This window comes from Lactuca serriola, chromosome 1 (assembly GCF_051521515.1).
Source record: "Lactuca serriola cultivar US96UC23 chromosome 1, Lser_US96UC23_V15, whole genome shotgun sequence".
Lineage (NCBI taxonomy): Eukaryota > Viridiplantae > Streptophyta > Magnoliopsida > Asterales > Asteraceae > Lactuca > Lactuca serriola.
This window is the reverse complement of record NC_136408.1, coordinates 29,191,811-29,210,325: the sequence shown is the minus strand read 5'-3', so window position 1 is coordinate 29,210,325 and position 18,515 is coordinate 29,191,811. Positions and strand designations below refer to the sequence as shown.

Here is an 18,515-nt window from a genome sequence, read left to right as displayed (position 1 = left end):
AATAGCATTGCTTCCAACAAAGACATTAAATCTAGCAAAAAGCAGGAAGACATCATGCAACCCAGTCTTTTTCTATTGCTAGAAAAACTAAATGGAAATTGGTTCTCCTAATTCCATGGGATTGAACGGGAATTGGAATCCAATTCCATTCTGATCATTCTTTTGGACACAAGATATCAAAGCAACGAAGAACATGTGTGCGAAAATGCAAAATATGGGAGGAAATTTAGAATTATGGTACATTATACTTTAAAATCAAACATCAATCAACGTTGAACTTTGATATTTGATGTTTATGGATGTTTTGGTAAACGTTGATGGTTAGATTCTTTTGGGATTTTAATGTTAAAGTTTGGTTTGTGAATGTATAATTAGTGGATGTTTTTTGTATTTAAATGTTAATATTTGTTTTGGATTATGTAATTATTTGATTTTTTGGTATTTTTTTTAGATTCACAACAAATGAAAATCTGATATTATGTATTTGCAAGGGAATAGCTATGGAAAAAAAATCCACATGATAAATTTGCGACAGATCAGCGACGGAAAGAGAAGAAATCACATCTAAAATTTGCGAGGGATTAGCAAGGCATTGAAAAAAAAACCGATATAGAGGTTTGCGAGGCATTAGTTACGGCATATTGTTGTTAGGTTTTGTCGCCAATGTCCTAAATTGCAGTATTAAGTGCCATTTTGCGATGGGTATTCTGTGGCTAAGGTCGTCGCAACAGAAAACTAATCCGTTGCTAAATCCCTCGCTAAGTCATTAGCCACCCTTTAATTGGCTATGGAGTAAGTCTGTGGTTGATCCGTCACAAATGATCTTTAGCGATGGATTTGCGACGGATTCGTCCGTCTCTAAAACTCATGTTTCTAGTAGTGAATCCGATTTAATGTACTAAGATTCCAATGTTTACCTATTTACAATTTGCTTTTCTTCTAACTCCTCACATGTTAATATTGATGAACTTGTTAATATTGATGAATGTTATGAAAATGGTTTGTTGGAATGTAAATAGTCATTTAGATGAATATCCATTAGATGATGTTTGAAACTTTGAACAGGTAATGATGTTATGAAAATGGTTTGTTGATGAGTATTAGCATACAACCTCCACAAATACAATGACAGTGACATAACATAGATTATTCTTTATTCCTTAGCAGCCAACCAAACATACCTTTATGGTGATTTTATAGACTATATTAATCTTCCACCAAGTCTCACCAAACATACCTTTATGGTGATTTTATAGACTATATTAATCTTCCACCAAGTCTCGTTACTCAAAATATCGAGATCAAGTCTCAAGAAACATAATTTATAAATAATAATAAAAAAAAGACCCGTCAAGATAGACTTGAAGGTGTTATGAATAAAGTTCGGGTAATTGACTTATCAAGATAGTTACTTTTTCATTTTGTTCACATTAGTTTTGTACACATCTAGGTAAAGTACTTGTTGGAAATGCCATTATGATCGGCTGTAGTTAACCCTTCTAACAAGTTCCTACAATACCTGGAACAAACTTTATTGAAGATGATGTTCTTCTTCGTGTTATTGATTTCAATCTCTAGTATTTTAGCATCTATTACAGTTCTCTGGTCCATGACTTGTTGTTTGTTTTTCTCTATCGAATTAAACATGCTTTGCAAGTATGCAAATCTCAAGTGTTTCGGCTGACACAACTATCGGTGTAATGTGGATGGTTGTAATGTGGATGGTGATCAAGTGATTGCCATATTTATTGTTGTGCAGCCTGTATTCTCAATTTTTACACATGTACACAGTAAATTTTAATTTTTATATTTAATAAAATTAATGTATTTTAAAAAGATAGTTATCAAAATGATATGGTTTTAAAAATATTTACCATTTATGTTAAACTTTATACCAAAACAAAAATAAAAGGTAAAACAAAAAAGAAAAGAAATTGAATTATCAAGCTAAGTATATTTTCGTTTTTCTCACATTTAGGTAACTTCTTTTTTTGTACAGGTAATGAATTTGCTAGAAATGTTCACATATGACCATTATGACCGGCTGCGGTTTGTTACGCCCGGTCATAAAGATCGTTTGTAAACATTTTTAACAAGATCGTTACCTAGATAGATATATATGTTACCTAGATATATATACAAAAACAAAGAAGTCATCTACATATGAACTAAACAAAAAAATATTTACCCTATAAGTCAATTTCCCATTCACTAATTAATCAGCTGAAATCATAGATGGATCATCATGAAAATATGACTGATAACAACTTAGATTGAAAATCCATGCATCCCAATTTTGGAAACTTTAATCTAATTTCTTAACCTTTTTTAAGGAACGATAGCTTAATTTAGCGAAGCCATGGATGAGCCAATTTCCAGATTCAATGCACGATACAGCTGGATTTCGTCGACTCAAAATAAGCATATAAGAATTGAAGTCGAGAACCAGCACAATTTTTTCAAAAACATCTTAGAAATCCAAACATCGAAATCGAAAATAGATATGGAAATTGATTCTAATTTTGAAAATTTGATGAATATAACCTCATGAAAACCAAAACCCAAGAAATTTGTAGATCTGAAAACAAGTTACAAATATGAAACCCTAACCTTTCAAGTTTCAAATAGTTTGAGATTCAACTACTTCGACCGTAGAGCCTTCATCATCGTTAGAAGCAGAATTAGCGGAAGTGGCGGTGGTCACACAACTCTCCTCCTCCAACGTCGACGTTGTTTCCGGCGGAGCGGATCTGGATTTCATGTGATCAAGCATCCGTTTGCTTGTCTCTTTCGAGTAAGCCTGAAGGACCTCGATGCTATCATCTTCAGCAGAGGCGGAGGAGGCGGAGGCGGAGGCAGCAACGAAGGCCTCATCCTCTATAAGTTCGGCGACAGCGGTGGCTTCTTCTGTCGGTACAATGCCATAACGTTTAGAGAGGATCGAAGTGGTGGAAAGGGTGTCGACAAGGCCCTTTCTGACGACATCGCGTGTGTGTTGCAACGGCGGCCAAATACTGAAGGAAATGTTCCTCTTCTCCAGCTTATTGGTGGTATCGAGGGCTTCTTGCATCTCAAGTTGCACGGCGGCATTACTGGCATCTGTTTCCGCTGTATCGTCGTCTCTTCCTCCGTATACGAAATTCACTATCCAGGCCTCATTTAAATAATGATAATTAAACAAGGGAAATGGACTTAATAAGGTAATTAACTTTTCGGTTTGTTCACATCTGGGTAACTATCTTTTTTTTGTACACATTTAGGTAACAAACTTTTTGTAAGTGTTCACATATGACCATTATGACCGGCTGTAGCAGGTTATATCCGGTCATAACCAGTCATAATGGTCATATGTGAACACTTCTAAAAAGTTCGTTACCTAGATGTGTTCAAAAAAAGATAGTTACCCAGATGTGAACAAACCGAAAAGGTAACAGTAAAATACGCGAATGGTCCCTGTAGTTTGGGTAATTTGTGCGTTTGGTCCATAACTTATTTTTTAACTTAGATGATCCTTACTATTTATTTTTGTTGTGTATTTGGTCCCTGTGCTACCTCAAAAGATTATTGTGGGACCCAATTTAAATTTCTCAAATGTGGTTTCAGATTTAGGGTGAAGAGATGCAGATATATGAGGTCTATTAATTTTTTTTAATATATAAAAAATAAATACATAAATAAGAAAAAAAAAATAAAAAGGGCACAATAGTCTTTTGAGGTAGGACAGGGACCAAATGCACAACAAAAATAAATAGTAGGGATCATCTAAGTTTAAAAAATAAGTTATGGACCAAACACACAAATTACCCAAACTACAGAGATCATTCGTGTATTTTACTGTTACCTTTTCGGTTTGTTCACATCTGGGTAACTATCTTTTTTTGTACACATCTAGGTAACGAACTTTTTGAAAATGTTTACATATGACCATTATGACTGGTTATGACCGGATATAACCTGCTACAGCCGGTCATAATGGTCATATGTGAACACTTCCAAAAAGTTCGTTACCTAGATGTGTACAAAAAAAAGATAGTTACCCAGATGTGAACAAACTGAAAAGTTAATTACCTTGTTAAGTCCATTTCCCATTAAACAACAAAACGTTTAAATGGACAATAGATACAAGAGTATATTATGTAGTTTAGTTTTATTGGTTTTGTGTTTTGTTTGATATGCTAGTTTTGTCCATATCTTTTGTATTTAATTCGGACCAACAATCCTAATGCTTAATTTGTTTTATGGGAAATTAAATATCTTCCTATTATTTCTTGCTACAAATCCTTCTATCCAATTGAATAGTGACATGTGTATCATTTAATGCTCATTGAATGATATTTTACAACATTAATATAACACATGTCATCATTTAATTGAATAGGAGGATTTGTAGGAACAAAAGTAAAAGAATATTTAATTTCTCTTGTTTTATTTTTCTAGACATGAAATAACTTGAAATGACTTATATTGTATTTTTTTTTTTCAATATGTAAGTTTCTTCAATATATTTTGTTTTTTCACTCTAGTCACCACTTTTCAGAGTGGGGGTAGGAAGGGCACGAAGCCAACGAGGTTAATAAATGTGCGTGTGAAGCCAACAATGTGATTACATGTGCGTCTGAAGTTGCCAACAAACAGGCATTCATCGCTACTACTCGATTTCTACACAAACAAAATGCTTGGATTGAATTTCACTGGGTTTTAAGATTTGGTTTGTGTCTGGTTTCATGTTTCTTAAATTTGATTTTGTGGTTTGTGTTTTCTGACTCTTTTCAGATTTCTGGATTTGTTACTAAAGGAAAATGATAGAAAAGTTTGTGTTTTAATGTTTTGGTTTAATTTTATGGTTCAATTTTAGATTTGATTCAAATTTGGTTTTCAGGTTAAAGGTTTGATTTTTGTTTGGTTTGGTGAGAATTTTTAGATGTGAATAGAGGCAGTGGCGACCTTGGGGTGGTGCTGGCGGTGCGGTCGCATCAGGCCTTCGATCTTGGGGGGCCTTCGATTTTTAGAATAATTTATAGTTATAATATTGGTATTTTTGTGAAATCTATTGTTATGTTTTACCAATAAATAAAATTAGCCCGATAACATTTGGTTCCAATTTTAGATTCATTTTAATTATGAAAAAAAAATCAACCAAAATCAAAATCTAATCATAAATTTAAAATTTATCAACAATTTAAGGAAAATATCTATATCAAAAAAAAAATGCAAATCTGTTTTCTTTATAAATTTTAGACAACGTTTTTATTTTTTATAAACTCACCAAATAGTAAGAAAAAATCTCATAGATGAAAGTCTCATATATGAATTTTCATCTAAAAATGCTACAAGATCGATGTTTAGAAAATAGTAATGTGTTCCTTTTTTTTTAAAGTTGTTTATAACAGTTTTACAGATTTATTTGATTATCAATGAGTGAAGACATTATTTTGTGGTAATGAATTTATTAGATGTTTTTTTAGCAACTTTATGTTTTAAATTAGTGGTAACAAATGTAGTTAATAATATTACAAGAATTTTTTTATGGGGTCTCACTTTAGTTTTTGCACAAGGTCTCCGAAATGTCAGGGCCGGGCCGAGGTGGCTCGTGGTGGTTGCCGGATCTTTCAAATGATTCCAAAAAACAAGTTAACACTATAACCATAATTCGTATATACCGCATTTCTTATAACTTATGTTCATATATCAAGTTTGTTATAAATTTACGTCAACTTTTATAATTATATACTTAAATTATAGACAAATACATGCTTAAAATAATTAAAGTGCCTGATATTAACTATAAAATAATATTTTTTATAATAATAAAAAAATGATACAAAGTATTATAATCATCTAAAATTATGTGATAAGAGAAATAACCATTGAAGTTTGATATATCTTCTTCGGATTTAACCCTAAACCGAACAAACCAAAGCAGTTAAACATAAAATGGATTATACAGAGCCTTATTTTGTTTGATTTTTTTTTTTTTATAAATATTTTTGAAGTTAAATAACCATTTAAACTAACCCCCCCCCCCCCCCCCCCCCCCCCCCCACCCACAAAAAAAAAAAAAAAAAAAGATAAGTGAAAACCTCGATGGAATAACATCTCTACGTGGGACAAAGTGTGCCTAATCAACACAATTGTTCACTGGAACTTACTATTGTAGTAAATAAAGGTCCCTGCTTTTTTGAACAAATCTGATATTCTACAACTTCTTGATTATATCAATTTGTACTCAATTTTTTAAATCAAAAGTTTAAAACATGTTTTTTCATGCATTTAAAAAATTAACATGTTTAGAAAGTCTTATATATGTCGACCCTTTTTTAAAAGATTTGAAGATATGCAGCAAACCAACGCATAAACAAAATCCATTTCAAACTCACATGTCTGATATTTTATGAACCATTAATTCCACACATACGATTCAAATGCAAAACACACCACACACACCTACAACACCTTACGGAGCATATTGAATGGACATAACCCAACATAAGGATTAATACATTATACACATTAGAATTTAACTTCCCCTCATATTTATTCAATACTATAATATAACTCAAAAAGTAAAACTTAACTGGGAACGGAACTTAAGATCTGATCCAACCAATTGAAACTCTAGCATATGTTTCATAACTACAAAGTCGGAATATATATGTTAACAATTTTATCTACTTATTTTTCCATAAAGCAACTTTATATTCCGATTAATAGTTTTGTATCGAATTGCGTCTTAAAGAAAGATTTTTTACGAAAGAACAAAAGTCTGATTTCAACTCATAATATTATTTAATATTTTTCTCAAATTAATATAAAAGTAATTTCAAACTTGAACTACGTTCCGGTCATGTGTGGTGGCGCAGGACAAATTCCCGCTGCCTCCTGCCCTAACGCCACCGTGCATTATTACCTACAAACCATTAAATTCATGCAGATATACATTCCTTCAAATTAGAGCGATTTATACATCTAACACAAACATCAAAAAAAACAAGAACTTCGAAATCGTATGATTAAAATTATATATCCTGCAATTTGGTTACACTTTACATGTATACACGCAGTTTCCAATAAAAAAATCTAAAAACCCAAGAAAATTTGGAGAAAAAAAAAGGAATTTTATGTAAGCTAATGGCCTGGTCCTCGTTTGCTTGGCCCAGAAGCTAATATGTATTCTAATGTTCTCATCTTCAATCTTCGACTGCTACTGGTGTCGTTGGTTGAAGAAACTCCGAATTCCGCCATCCCTCCACCACTTTGTTCGCACTCAGTGGCTGCAATGGTGGTGGTGGTGGTGAGGGGTGTCCGTTCCAGACTTCGGGCATGGACGACACTAAGCTGTGTTATCATTAGCAAAAAGATGATAACAAAAGCAAGACAGTTGTCCCTCATTGCCATCTTTGATCAGTTTCCTTGATTCCGTAAGCTAATTTGATTGCTTTTGAAACGAATGGTTTAAGGAGGAGGATCGAAAATGGTGGTGGCAGCGGCGATAATGGTGGTGGTGGAGGTGTTTAGGTTAGTGAAGAATGAGAAGATGGAGAGTTGTGTTATATATAAGAGGAATAGACCGTGTCAGGACGGTGAAGGGCTTTTGAAACTTTCGGTCATATAAGATATAACTACCGAAGAATTTGACTTTGGCTTGTTCCCACTTGTACAACACGGGTTTTTTACATTTAGCTACCTCCTATTATTTTCAATTCTAAATATGAACACTGAACTTGTAAGGTCATCATACACCTACAAAAAAAAATCACCAAGCTGTATTGTAATAGAAGTTTTAGGGTTATTATTGCAGGAATCTGTGATAAATGTCGCCGATTGGGAATAACCCAATTGGTAGAAGCATAGGATGCATTTGGTTGTGGAAAATTTTTTAAAAAAAACAAAAAATTTGAAAACGTGTTTGGTTCGTCAAGTTTTCTAAGAAAATAAAAATTTTCATTTTTTTCAAATTGTATGTAAATTAGAAAAGTAATTTTTACAGTTTTCAAAAGTTTTTTAAATTTATAAAATGGAAAATGAAAACTCGACCTGTTCCAACTAAACGTGTTTGTTAAAATTTCCATTAAAAGTTGAAAAATAAAATCTCTAACTCTATTTTCTGAAAATAATTTCTTGGAAATGAAAATAATTTTCCACCACCAAACAAATATATAGTCTCTTAGTATGCGAGGATGGGGATGTTAGGGTTCGATCCTTGGTACTAACAACAATTTTAGTATTAAGACTAACATCTAACCAGTCAAATTATCGTTCAAAAAAAGTTATGTGATAAATGTCTATCAAAGCTGTTGTCACAAATTTAGAGTTATTACAGTGAGCTATATTTTATTAATTATGATGTATTCTAAAAATAAACACTTGACCAAATCCACGAGTTTAGGGTCACATAAGAATTAGAAGAACCCATCTTTGACGGGCACCTAGACTTAATGAGTTAAGCTTGTTTGTATTTTCTTGCTAAGAAATCATGTAAAAGATATACACAATTAGAAAACTAAATAAATAGTGTTAATGTGCTATATAGTAATATTGTTCGATATGGTACCACTAACTCTTTAAGTAGGTGTGCACTATTCAAAACCTTCGAATTTTGTTTAAATTACAGAATTTAAGTTATTAACTTGAGGATCAACCTTGAGTAAGAGCAAATACTCCATTGAGGGGATGATTTTGCAAGAAGTGGAATAGTATAAGGCGGTTAGTGGTAAAATAAATTATTCAAAGCATGTTGTGTTGACCGTTCATTCCGGTTAGAAATTTTGGTGTGTGGACCTAGTAATAGCCAAATAGGTGTATATTGGTCTGTGGTTTGATTTTGACTTTTATACCCCCGGACAGGCCACACTATAACGCCATATATATACTTGTAAAAACATGCTTGCATCACCATGATCAAACGAATATTTGACCAACGGCAAAGATATAACCGGACGGGGATAAATCGGAGTTCTTAAGTCAAAATATTAATAAAACAATTAAACTAAATCCAAGCTAACCCAATTTAAACCGGTTTAGATTAGGTTAATCTAAATTGGATTATAAACTAAATAGTAAATACACATACTATTTAAATTTTAAAAATTAAATATCAAACAATATCGGTTCAAGTTTGAAAAAAAAAATTGTTCGGTTTTGGTTTCAACTTTCAAATAATACCAAACTAAACCTGAGAAAAGAAAATAAGTTATGTGAAGTTGTGAGCTGTATAATTAGATTTATTGTGTAAAACTAATTGGCAATTTTAATAAATCTGAAATATTTATCTTTATAAATGTTATAAAAGAAAACATTTAAATTAGATTAATATAATTCAACATATGTTTCATTCTTATATCATATTTATTTGAAATCTTCCACATTTTCAATTTGCTATACTTAATTGATAAATTAATTGAAATATTTAACATATATAAAAGCATTATTTCACATGTTTGGTTACTGATACTTGCTTCTTTTCTCTTTCTGATTATTTTATATGGAATACATACAAATAGAGAAGAAGATTGTAATTGTCATATGAAAGTGTTTTATAGTGAAATATGTCATGAGTTATATGATTTTCTTTGGATATATTAAAGATTCAAAGGATCAATCCATTTTATTGATTTAAAAGAAAAATATCAAATATTCAACGGGAATGATATGACTCATAGCCTCAAAGTCTTTTCTACTTTTTCTTTTTAAATTCTATAATTTTATTTTGCATAATAATTTTAAATTACATATATTGTAATTAGATACTTCAATTGCTTTGTTGTGTTAGATTGTAGGCGTGAAAGATCTTGAAGTAACTATCAGTTAACATTAATATATATTTCATGATGTTAGATCATTCTTCAAATATAAATGTATCGTTTTTAATCAATGAAGTAGATGACTAATTATATTATAATGTTATAATAATACCGAAAATGTTAGAAAGGTTAGAGACATTTGTATCATGAATCGATATGTATTATTATGAATATATTCAAACATTTGTAGATTGCTGAAAAGTTATGGCTTGCTATTTCATATGTATGTTTTTATTAAAACGTTTAATTTTGACATTTACCATTTTCTAATATAATATTAATAAGTTGTGAAATATTTAGATATTGACATAAATATTAAATATTATTTTATATATTTAACCAATCTTTTTAAAATCATTTTCTTGGATCACTTGCATAAAAAACCATTTTAGCTTTTTTTTTATTATATTTTTTTTTTGATAAAATCATTGTGAATTGAAAATGTTCTAAAAAACACTAAGGATAGCTAGAAACACATTAGTATTTGTATATAAATTTAATGAAAAATTATTTTTAACATAAATTCTAGATTTGACACATTAATAGTAACTAAACGAAACCCCAAAGAAATCGATAAAATGGAAAGATATTATTCAGTTATATTGATGTTCATTAAATCGAACACCGAATATGAAATTTTAAAATATTACACCTAGCGAATAATATATATATATATATATATATATATATATATATATATATATATATATATATATATAACATTTTTTTGTGGTAAGAAAACCAAAAGAGAAATCCTTTTTATCAAAAATAACATACTTTGGCATCCAAAAATTAAAAGTCTAATAGTATTTGATGTCACTTGTCGTGTTGTAATTTTCAATCCCTCAAAATTCTTCACACCTCCAACTCCAGATGAAGCAAGAAGAACATGGGGTTTGAGTTTTTTTACCTACAAAACACCATAATTTTGTCATCTGCATTTTTAAAGCAGAAATGTTGAATTTCACCAAAGTAACACCATGGACAAAATGGTCAAAAGTTGAACCGGATAATATTGTCATACTTTGGAAGTAAGTAATTGGTAGACGCATAGGATTATTCTTGTGTCTCACTTCACATGTTTTACTCCCCGAATAACTAGGTTATTCAAACATCCACAGTCGATCATACTTTGGAAGTAAGTAATGAGGTAATACTGTCATGAATCTGACTGTAGATTGTCTAAGTACTTATACATAGCAAATGTTTGTTGCAGTGTTCGTGTGTACTCCTGAAATAGGATTTGAGTATTGGATTAAACCCACATTGATTTGAATAACTCCATGGATTTTATCACAAGTGATTGTGAGACGATAATATCTTATATTCTTGAAATGGAGACATATGAGCTGTTGTTTACGAGTCGGTTGCACATTGATAATATGTAAACACATCAGTAACTTGATGTTATAAAACGTAGTGTTGTGTGTGATTTGATGAGCAAATAGTACAAACATATGAGTCGAAGTTTATCCGTTCCTTTTTCCCTAACGGAAGTGATATCTGTGGGCCCCTCGATGATTTAGTGATGACAACCTAAGCACTTGGCCAAGCCTGGACTAAGTTGATGTGTTCAATTATAGTCTGAGTCAGTTGTCATAAATCGGAAGTCGGGAAACAAACATTGGATAGAGAGAATGATTATAATCAATGTCTCATGTCCATACAATATCTTGTAGAATGGAGGAATATTTGATCCCTTATCTAAATGACACATTATTCATAAGATCAGAGTTCGACAACGGCTTTTGAAAGCTACGATTGCTGATCAGATTCTTAAGTCGTACTTGCAATTATAGTTATTAGACTTATCCAAGTAGGAGACTGTTAGATTAGGTGTCTAAGCCCATAACTATATTTTGTATGTACTTAATTTGATTATGAGCATGGTCCTTTTGGGTTGCCTTCATTCATACAACTTGATAGGATGGCTAGTAGAGAGAGAGAGAGAGTAGGATTTGTTATATGAATAATAAATTGGTACTCAGAATGATTTTATTAATATGTTATAAGATTAATATATTATTTGGAAATCATATTATTAATTAGTAATTAATCAGAAATTAATTTGATACTAATTTTGGGATTAAAGGAACTGATTAATAATTGAGGGATTGGTTTCACAAATCATTGATAGTTGCAAAACTGGGCCGATGGACTCCATAGAGTGGAGTGGACGAAATCCTATAGGGAAGCCCTATAGATTTCATCTAAGTGATCTAAAGTGGAGGTCCATGGGCTGCTTAAGCCTTAAGTAGGAATTAGGGTTTCTTCCAAAAACCCTAGCAGCCCACACAACTATATAAGGAACCCTCCACTATGGGATTTTCGGCCTAAGCTTTATGAAACCCCAGAGTAGCCGATTTTCACCTCTTTCCTAAGTCATTCTTTGCATTGGGTGTTTGTGACTCCATTAGAGGTGCAACACTTGGGGCACCAGGCTTTCAAAGTCAAGATCAAGCAAGAATTATACTTGTTATTACTATATCACAAGCAAGGTAACTTCATAAACCTAATTTCATATGTGAATTTCAAAAATTGTATGCTAGTTCATAGGGTTATTGCTTTAGAGTTTGTATTTGCAAGTTCAATAGAGAAAAACTTAGATCCAAAGTAATTAGGGTTGCATGATCACATAGGATGTTGAAATGCTCAAAACCCATCAAAAACTAGCTAGATCTAACAAATGCATCATCAAGATTCAAGCTTTATACCTTCTGGAGTTGAGAAAAGCAATGTAAGCTCTGGATCCACAAGCTTGAGCTTCAACAATAACCAAGCTTGGACTTATCTTTCGTCCAAAATGCACCCAAAACACATAAAAAGGCTCAAGATTTGTTCTAGGGGGCCATGGTTTCGAGTTTGAGGCTTAAGAAGGTGGATGTTGATGTTAGGAAGGACCCCAAGGGGTTAGAGTTCTTAAATAGGGCTCAAAACCATGAAAATAAGGTTTTTAGTCTACGGCGGTACGCCTAGCGTGCCTAAAGTTACGCCAAACATACCTAAAAATGCGACTTCCTCAACCAGTACGCCCAACGTACTCTTAGTGTATGCCTAACATACTACCAAACTCTCTTCTTCCAGTTTAACTTCCAATAACCATAAATTCTTCGTTCCAACTTCGTCTTCGACGATCTTATATCTACGGATAGGTATCGACGAGCTCTACGCTTCTATCTTGATACTTATGACTAACAAGATCTCAAATTAAAATCCTTAATTTATGTATGAAGCCCGAAACATAACCCTTCCCATTTTATCCCTTAGCTTCCATCGAACAATCCAGGGTTTAAATCACTTATCCAACATCATACACTTCCAATAGAGTCTAATCTACATTCCATCGAAGCTCAAGGCCTCCATTTGATCCATTAATTGTCCACAATCCTAAAATATGATTTTATCGAAACAGAATGTTACAAATTTGAGATTTGGCATGTTAGTATGAAGATTTTGAATAAAAAAGATTCAAAAATATTTAAGTAATATATAAAAATGGCAATGGGTTGTAGGCTAAAATGCCCAAACCATTTTGAATAAAAATATTCAAAAATATTCAAATAAAATATAAAAAATAGCAATGGGTTGTGAACAAAATGCCTAAACCATAATTGTTCGTTATAGATAGGTCGTTTAATTATTAATACGGTTGAATATAATAACTTATACTTTTATACAAATTATTTTATATAAATAATACATACAAAATATTTGACAATTATAATTAAGTTCCATGATGTAAGTTTTGAGGTTTTTTTCATAGTTTTTTTTGTCCAGAGATTAGATGATCATATTATCCATTTAATTGATTAAAGAAAATTAAAACTCATAAGTATCAATTACACATAAATTATACTTAGTGGTTAATGTTAAATAACCTTTATTTGAAATTTGAAGAGTTGTAATATTAAATTAAAACTTTAATACAATCAACTAATTTTTATAATTTTTATTATATTAATGTGCTACAAAATATATAATTTTGTTGAATCACATTAAAATACTTATTATACAAACTATTTTGTCAATTTTACTATTGAAACTCAATAATTTTCCAATGCTTTCTAATAATAATTATTAATTACTTTATTAAATTGATTAATAAAAGCAAACATATTATATAATAAATAGAAAAACTTATGTTATATGTAATATATCCAACAAAATATTGTTTGCTTTTAACAATTTTCAAATACAATCCTAATATGGACAAAAGTATAAATGTTGAGAATAAAAACTTAAAAAATATTATGAATTTAAATATATGAAATGAAAAATTGTAAATTGTCTAAACTTCTCACCTTAATATTCAATCATGCATTAGTTAATATTTAAAAAGTAGAAAAAATAAATTCAATGCAAAATTGCATATTTTTTATTAATATTTTATAAATATTATTTTGAACACAACAATATATCCATTTTTTAAATCACTTGATATTTTCATTTATTATTTATTTTTATTTTTTAAATGAACTTTCTAAAAACAGGTTATTAAGTAAATGATGACTTTTTTTATTTATCCAAATACTACAAATTATTATTTACCAATTATACTACTTAACCAACTATCAATGTTCAACATTATTTAAATCTAATTTATCTTACATAAATCATACATAAAGTCATTAAAGTCTAATTATAACACAATTATTTAAATTTCTTTCCATAATATACATTTTTACAATCAATTCATACATACGAATACAAACATCAACAATCACATTCTCAATATAGCTGAAAATGATAATGCATTTTAACTAAATACAAAAAGTCAAATTTTTAGATCCAATAAAAAGACAAATTCTAGCCACAAACTTGATCTATAATATGTTTCATCAAAATCGACAACTTAACAATCCAAAAGAATATCAGTCAATACACATAATAGGATATTATGTCATATCCAAATCCCGAACATCATTTTTGTAAGGGACATTAAAAATATATCATAGTGTAATGTTTAATACAACAACCTCATAACTAAATGCTCTTAACTTATTTTAAATGCCATATATTCATAACATTTAAGCTATGTAATTAAATTTATGCGCAATGCGCGGGGTTTCGCCAATATATATATAAAAGAAAGCGGGCCATGGGTTGGACTGAAAGAACAAAGGTCGGAACATAATATTTCGCTATATATTATTTCCTTATGCAATTTGAACATGGTAAAATTCAAATTGGATCTAAAATGTAAGAACAAATAAAAGAAAAACACACAGACTCACCGATTGTGATTTTTTCACGAACAAAATTAATATTGATTTTAATGTGTTGAGTTCGATAATATTGAGCATGATTAGAGGACACGTAAATGCCATGACATTGTTAAAGTTATCATAGCCTTCATGATAGATGAATGCAATTCATGCAAAATATTGTGTAGACAACATGTCTTGGAGATAACATTAAATTGTATTTCACTTCAACGTTGGATTGACAAATCATGGATTAATGTTCAGACAACCAAGAAATAATATTTTCATCAAGGTAAACCCAATACCTAGGCGATATAGCAACGAAGCGAGTAACATCCACCTTGATCTGCATTAAAGTAAGCAGTAAACTTATATGTGTGTTAGGCCAAAGTTTGAAGACCGAGATAGAATGTACTAAAAAGTTTGTGTATAAGCATTTAACATAACCAAAATATGGACATTAAGGTTGGTGCATATATAAACAAATTTGTTGGACTACATTTGGAAGATTGGTGTGTGTAAGAATAAGCATCAAAACGCTCCAAAAGACTATAAAATAGTATCTGATTGTGAATTGACAACCCATCAAGGCCAAGATTTACATGTATACTAATTGTAATATTGGCCAATTTATGTATGAGCTCGATTGATGATGCTAATGTTTTTCAAGATAAAAGCATATCGGTAGAGGATCTAAATACAAATGTTCACAAAAAAAATCTAGTAGCCTAAGATACATCATGGCAAACTCTATGTTAAGGAATTAATGAGTTGTTGCATAAGAACACAAGCGATTACAGTTGAAACAACTTCATCTTCGTAAATAAGAAGATACACAACCGATATCCCATATAATAAATAAATAGGGATGAATCACAATAATAGGGTATAGTTTAGCTCGAGCTTACGAATATACCCTCACTATACCGAACCAAGTATATATTGAGCCGAGTATAACCAGGTATATACCGAACCATATGCATATCGAACTATGTACAAGTACTGAACCACAAAAAATAATGATTACGACACGAATTGATGTCACAACAGTATTATAGTACATTGGGACTCAAAGAAAACAACCTGTATAGTGATACGTGACTGATAGATCCTTTGACCAACGAGAAACAACTGCCAAACAGCTAACAAGTACATATGAGTTTACCTTCGAGCATACGACCATTAATACGACAAGATGGAAGACCTTCTCGGTACAAGAAGAGGTCATATCCTCCTAAATATCGACTATAAATAAGCGATGATTTACAAGGTACACAAACGAAACACACTATTCTATTAACATTCATTTGACTTTTGGCATACTCTTAGGGTCTTCTTTTAGAGTCTTCTCTGACTTTATCATCAGAGCGTTGGTTCGAGATCCCTTCCCGCCAATCAACTTACGAATTTTTTGTTGTCTCCAGGGTAACTTAATTGTGAAGATCTAAATGAGTCACAAATTGACTAAAGAGGCAGAACCAAGAACATGATCCTACTTAAGCCCATACTTGGATTTTTGTATATGGTACACATAGTTTGGTTATGTGGAATCTATAAATTTGATTGTGGCTTATACATATACATGGTCTCATGAAGATCAGTATTAGGAAACACATTATTCACATGCCAGTATCCCACTGATAAATAAGCCAAATACGAGTAATATAAATGATGAGAGCCATATAGATGATGGGTAGTTTGACAACCATGTTGAATGTCTCATACCAAATCAACACATAGGCACTAAATCTTGCCATCTTGCAATAATACACACTTTTTAGTAGGGTTGAGCAAGATCGAAACCGAAAACCTAAAAACCGAAAAAAACCAAAACCGAATCCTAACCATCGGGTTTGAGTTTAAAATTTTAAAAACTGAATATTTCGGTGTAGGTTGGGTTTGGGTTGTCAAAAGCGACCCATTGAAACCGACCCAACCCAACGGTTTTGAAACCGATCTAAACTTAACCCAACTATTTCTATGTTACTTTGATTTTCATGTTTTGGCTATAAACTTCAAAACTTGGTAGTTTTAATATTTCTTTGAGCTATTTAATTGACTTTGGTGTTTTTAAATGGCTTGAAAATTTTTTGAATTAATTTTTTAGTTTATTTACATTTTCTGAAAAATGGGTGTAAACCTAAAACCCATGGGTTTAAACCCAAAGCCCATGAACCCATGGGTTGAACCCATAAACCGACAAAACTGAAATATGTAGGTTGGGTTTAGTTTTACCCCAAAACCGACCTAACCCCGCCCAAGTTCACCCTACTTTCTAGCGATCAAGAGAGCCATCGTCATGTAGTTTCTTTTTCATCAACAAAGTGGATTGTACAATATAAACATGTGAGTTATGGGAACAAGCATCTACATGCCATGTTTAATGAGCACACTTTATCCATCTTGCATAACCTTAAGCCATAATGGATCATAAAATGGATTTAAGGTAGGAATATTGCGTGTTGTCAGAGTCGTTGATGTCGAGATTAATATGTTGGAGGGTTTTGTGAAACCCATGTTTAGAATGAATATACATGGGATGAGTAAAAATGGTGTGGATACATATATGAGCGACATATATGTGGATAGTTGGGTGTAGTGTTTTAGGATAGATTGGAATTTGATCATAGTAACCAGTGTGGAACCCTAGGATGATTCATAGGAACATATGAAAAGGAAAGGGGTGGAGTGTCATGATCCAAATAATGCAGTAGCCAAATCCGACTGTTGGACTGGTTTAGTAAGTAGAGCCGAGGTGGTGACATGTTTTTGGTTGGGTGAGAGGAAGAATCTTGAAAAAATTGAATATTGATTAGAGAGGGATCACATGTTGTATCAAAAAATTCGTAGGAAGTTTGAGATTTAACAAAGCAAAAAATGGAAATAAGTTTCATAAAATACAACATGATCCTATCCATTTCTAGATGTTGATGGCATAAACCCTTTAATGGATTCTTCTAAATCGATTTTCCTACACACTCATTCTATACTACATAAACCCCTTATAATTGATTTATAATTTGGAAATTTCTACCACCTTAGACCTAGTTCAAAATGTTGTTTTGTTCCTGGTATCTATTATGCAAGATTGAAGGTACTGACACTATCTATTTCAAGATGTTTGATGGCATGATTTGAAATTAACCGACTTCTGGTTCATTCCTAAGATGAAGAGAAACCCTATCTCCTTAAGCATCTTGATGAAAAGGTTTATACGTATACATATGGAGATGGTGTTTTGAAGATCACAAAAGGTACCCGGATCATGATTATGACTGAGTTGAGGAACTTTGATAGATTTTTCTAAACCTAAGGCGGTACATCTACAAGTTATGTTATGCTTACAATTTTAATAACGTTTCCTCTTGTTCAACATGGTAAATCCAAGAGGGTGAAAATTCAACATTTAGTTATGACAAAGACGATTTCAACATCCAAATTAAACTACCTTCAAGTTTGGTTGATATTTATCCATATATAGGGAGTTAAAACACTATTGGTTTTCATATTA

The 18,515-nt window shown here is 31.4% G+C and overlaps 1 protein-coding gene across 1 annotated transcript; it reads right to left on the bottom strand.

The window, feature by feature from the left end:
• Positions 1–1,712: 1,712 nt before the first annotated feature.
• On the bottom strand, positions 1,713–7,395 carry LOC145052915 (uncharacterized). The gene is made up of 2 exons (XM_079000839.1): positions 7,149–7,395; positions 1,713–3,144 (listed from the first exon to the last, which is right to left on the bottom strand). The coding sequence occupies exons 1-2, from the start codon at positions 7,393–7,395 to the stop codon at positions 2,621–2,623; spliced, it is 771 nt and encodes a 256-aa protein (XP_078856965.1). The 3' UTR covers positions 1,713–2,620.
• Between the last annotated feature and the right edge of the window lie 11,120 nt (positions 7,396–18,515).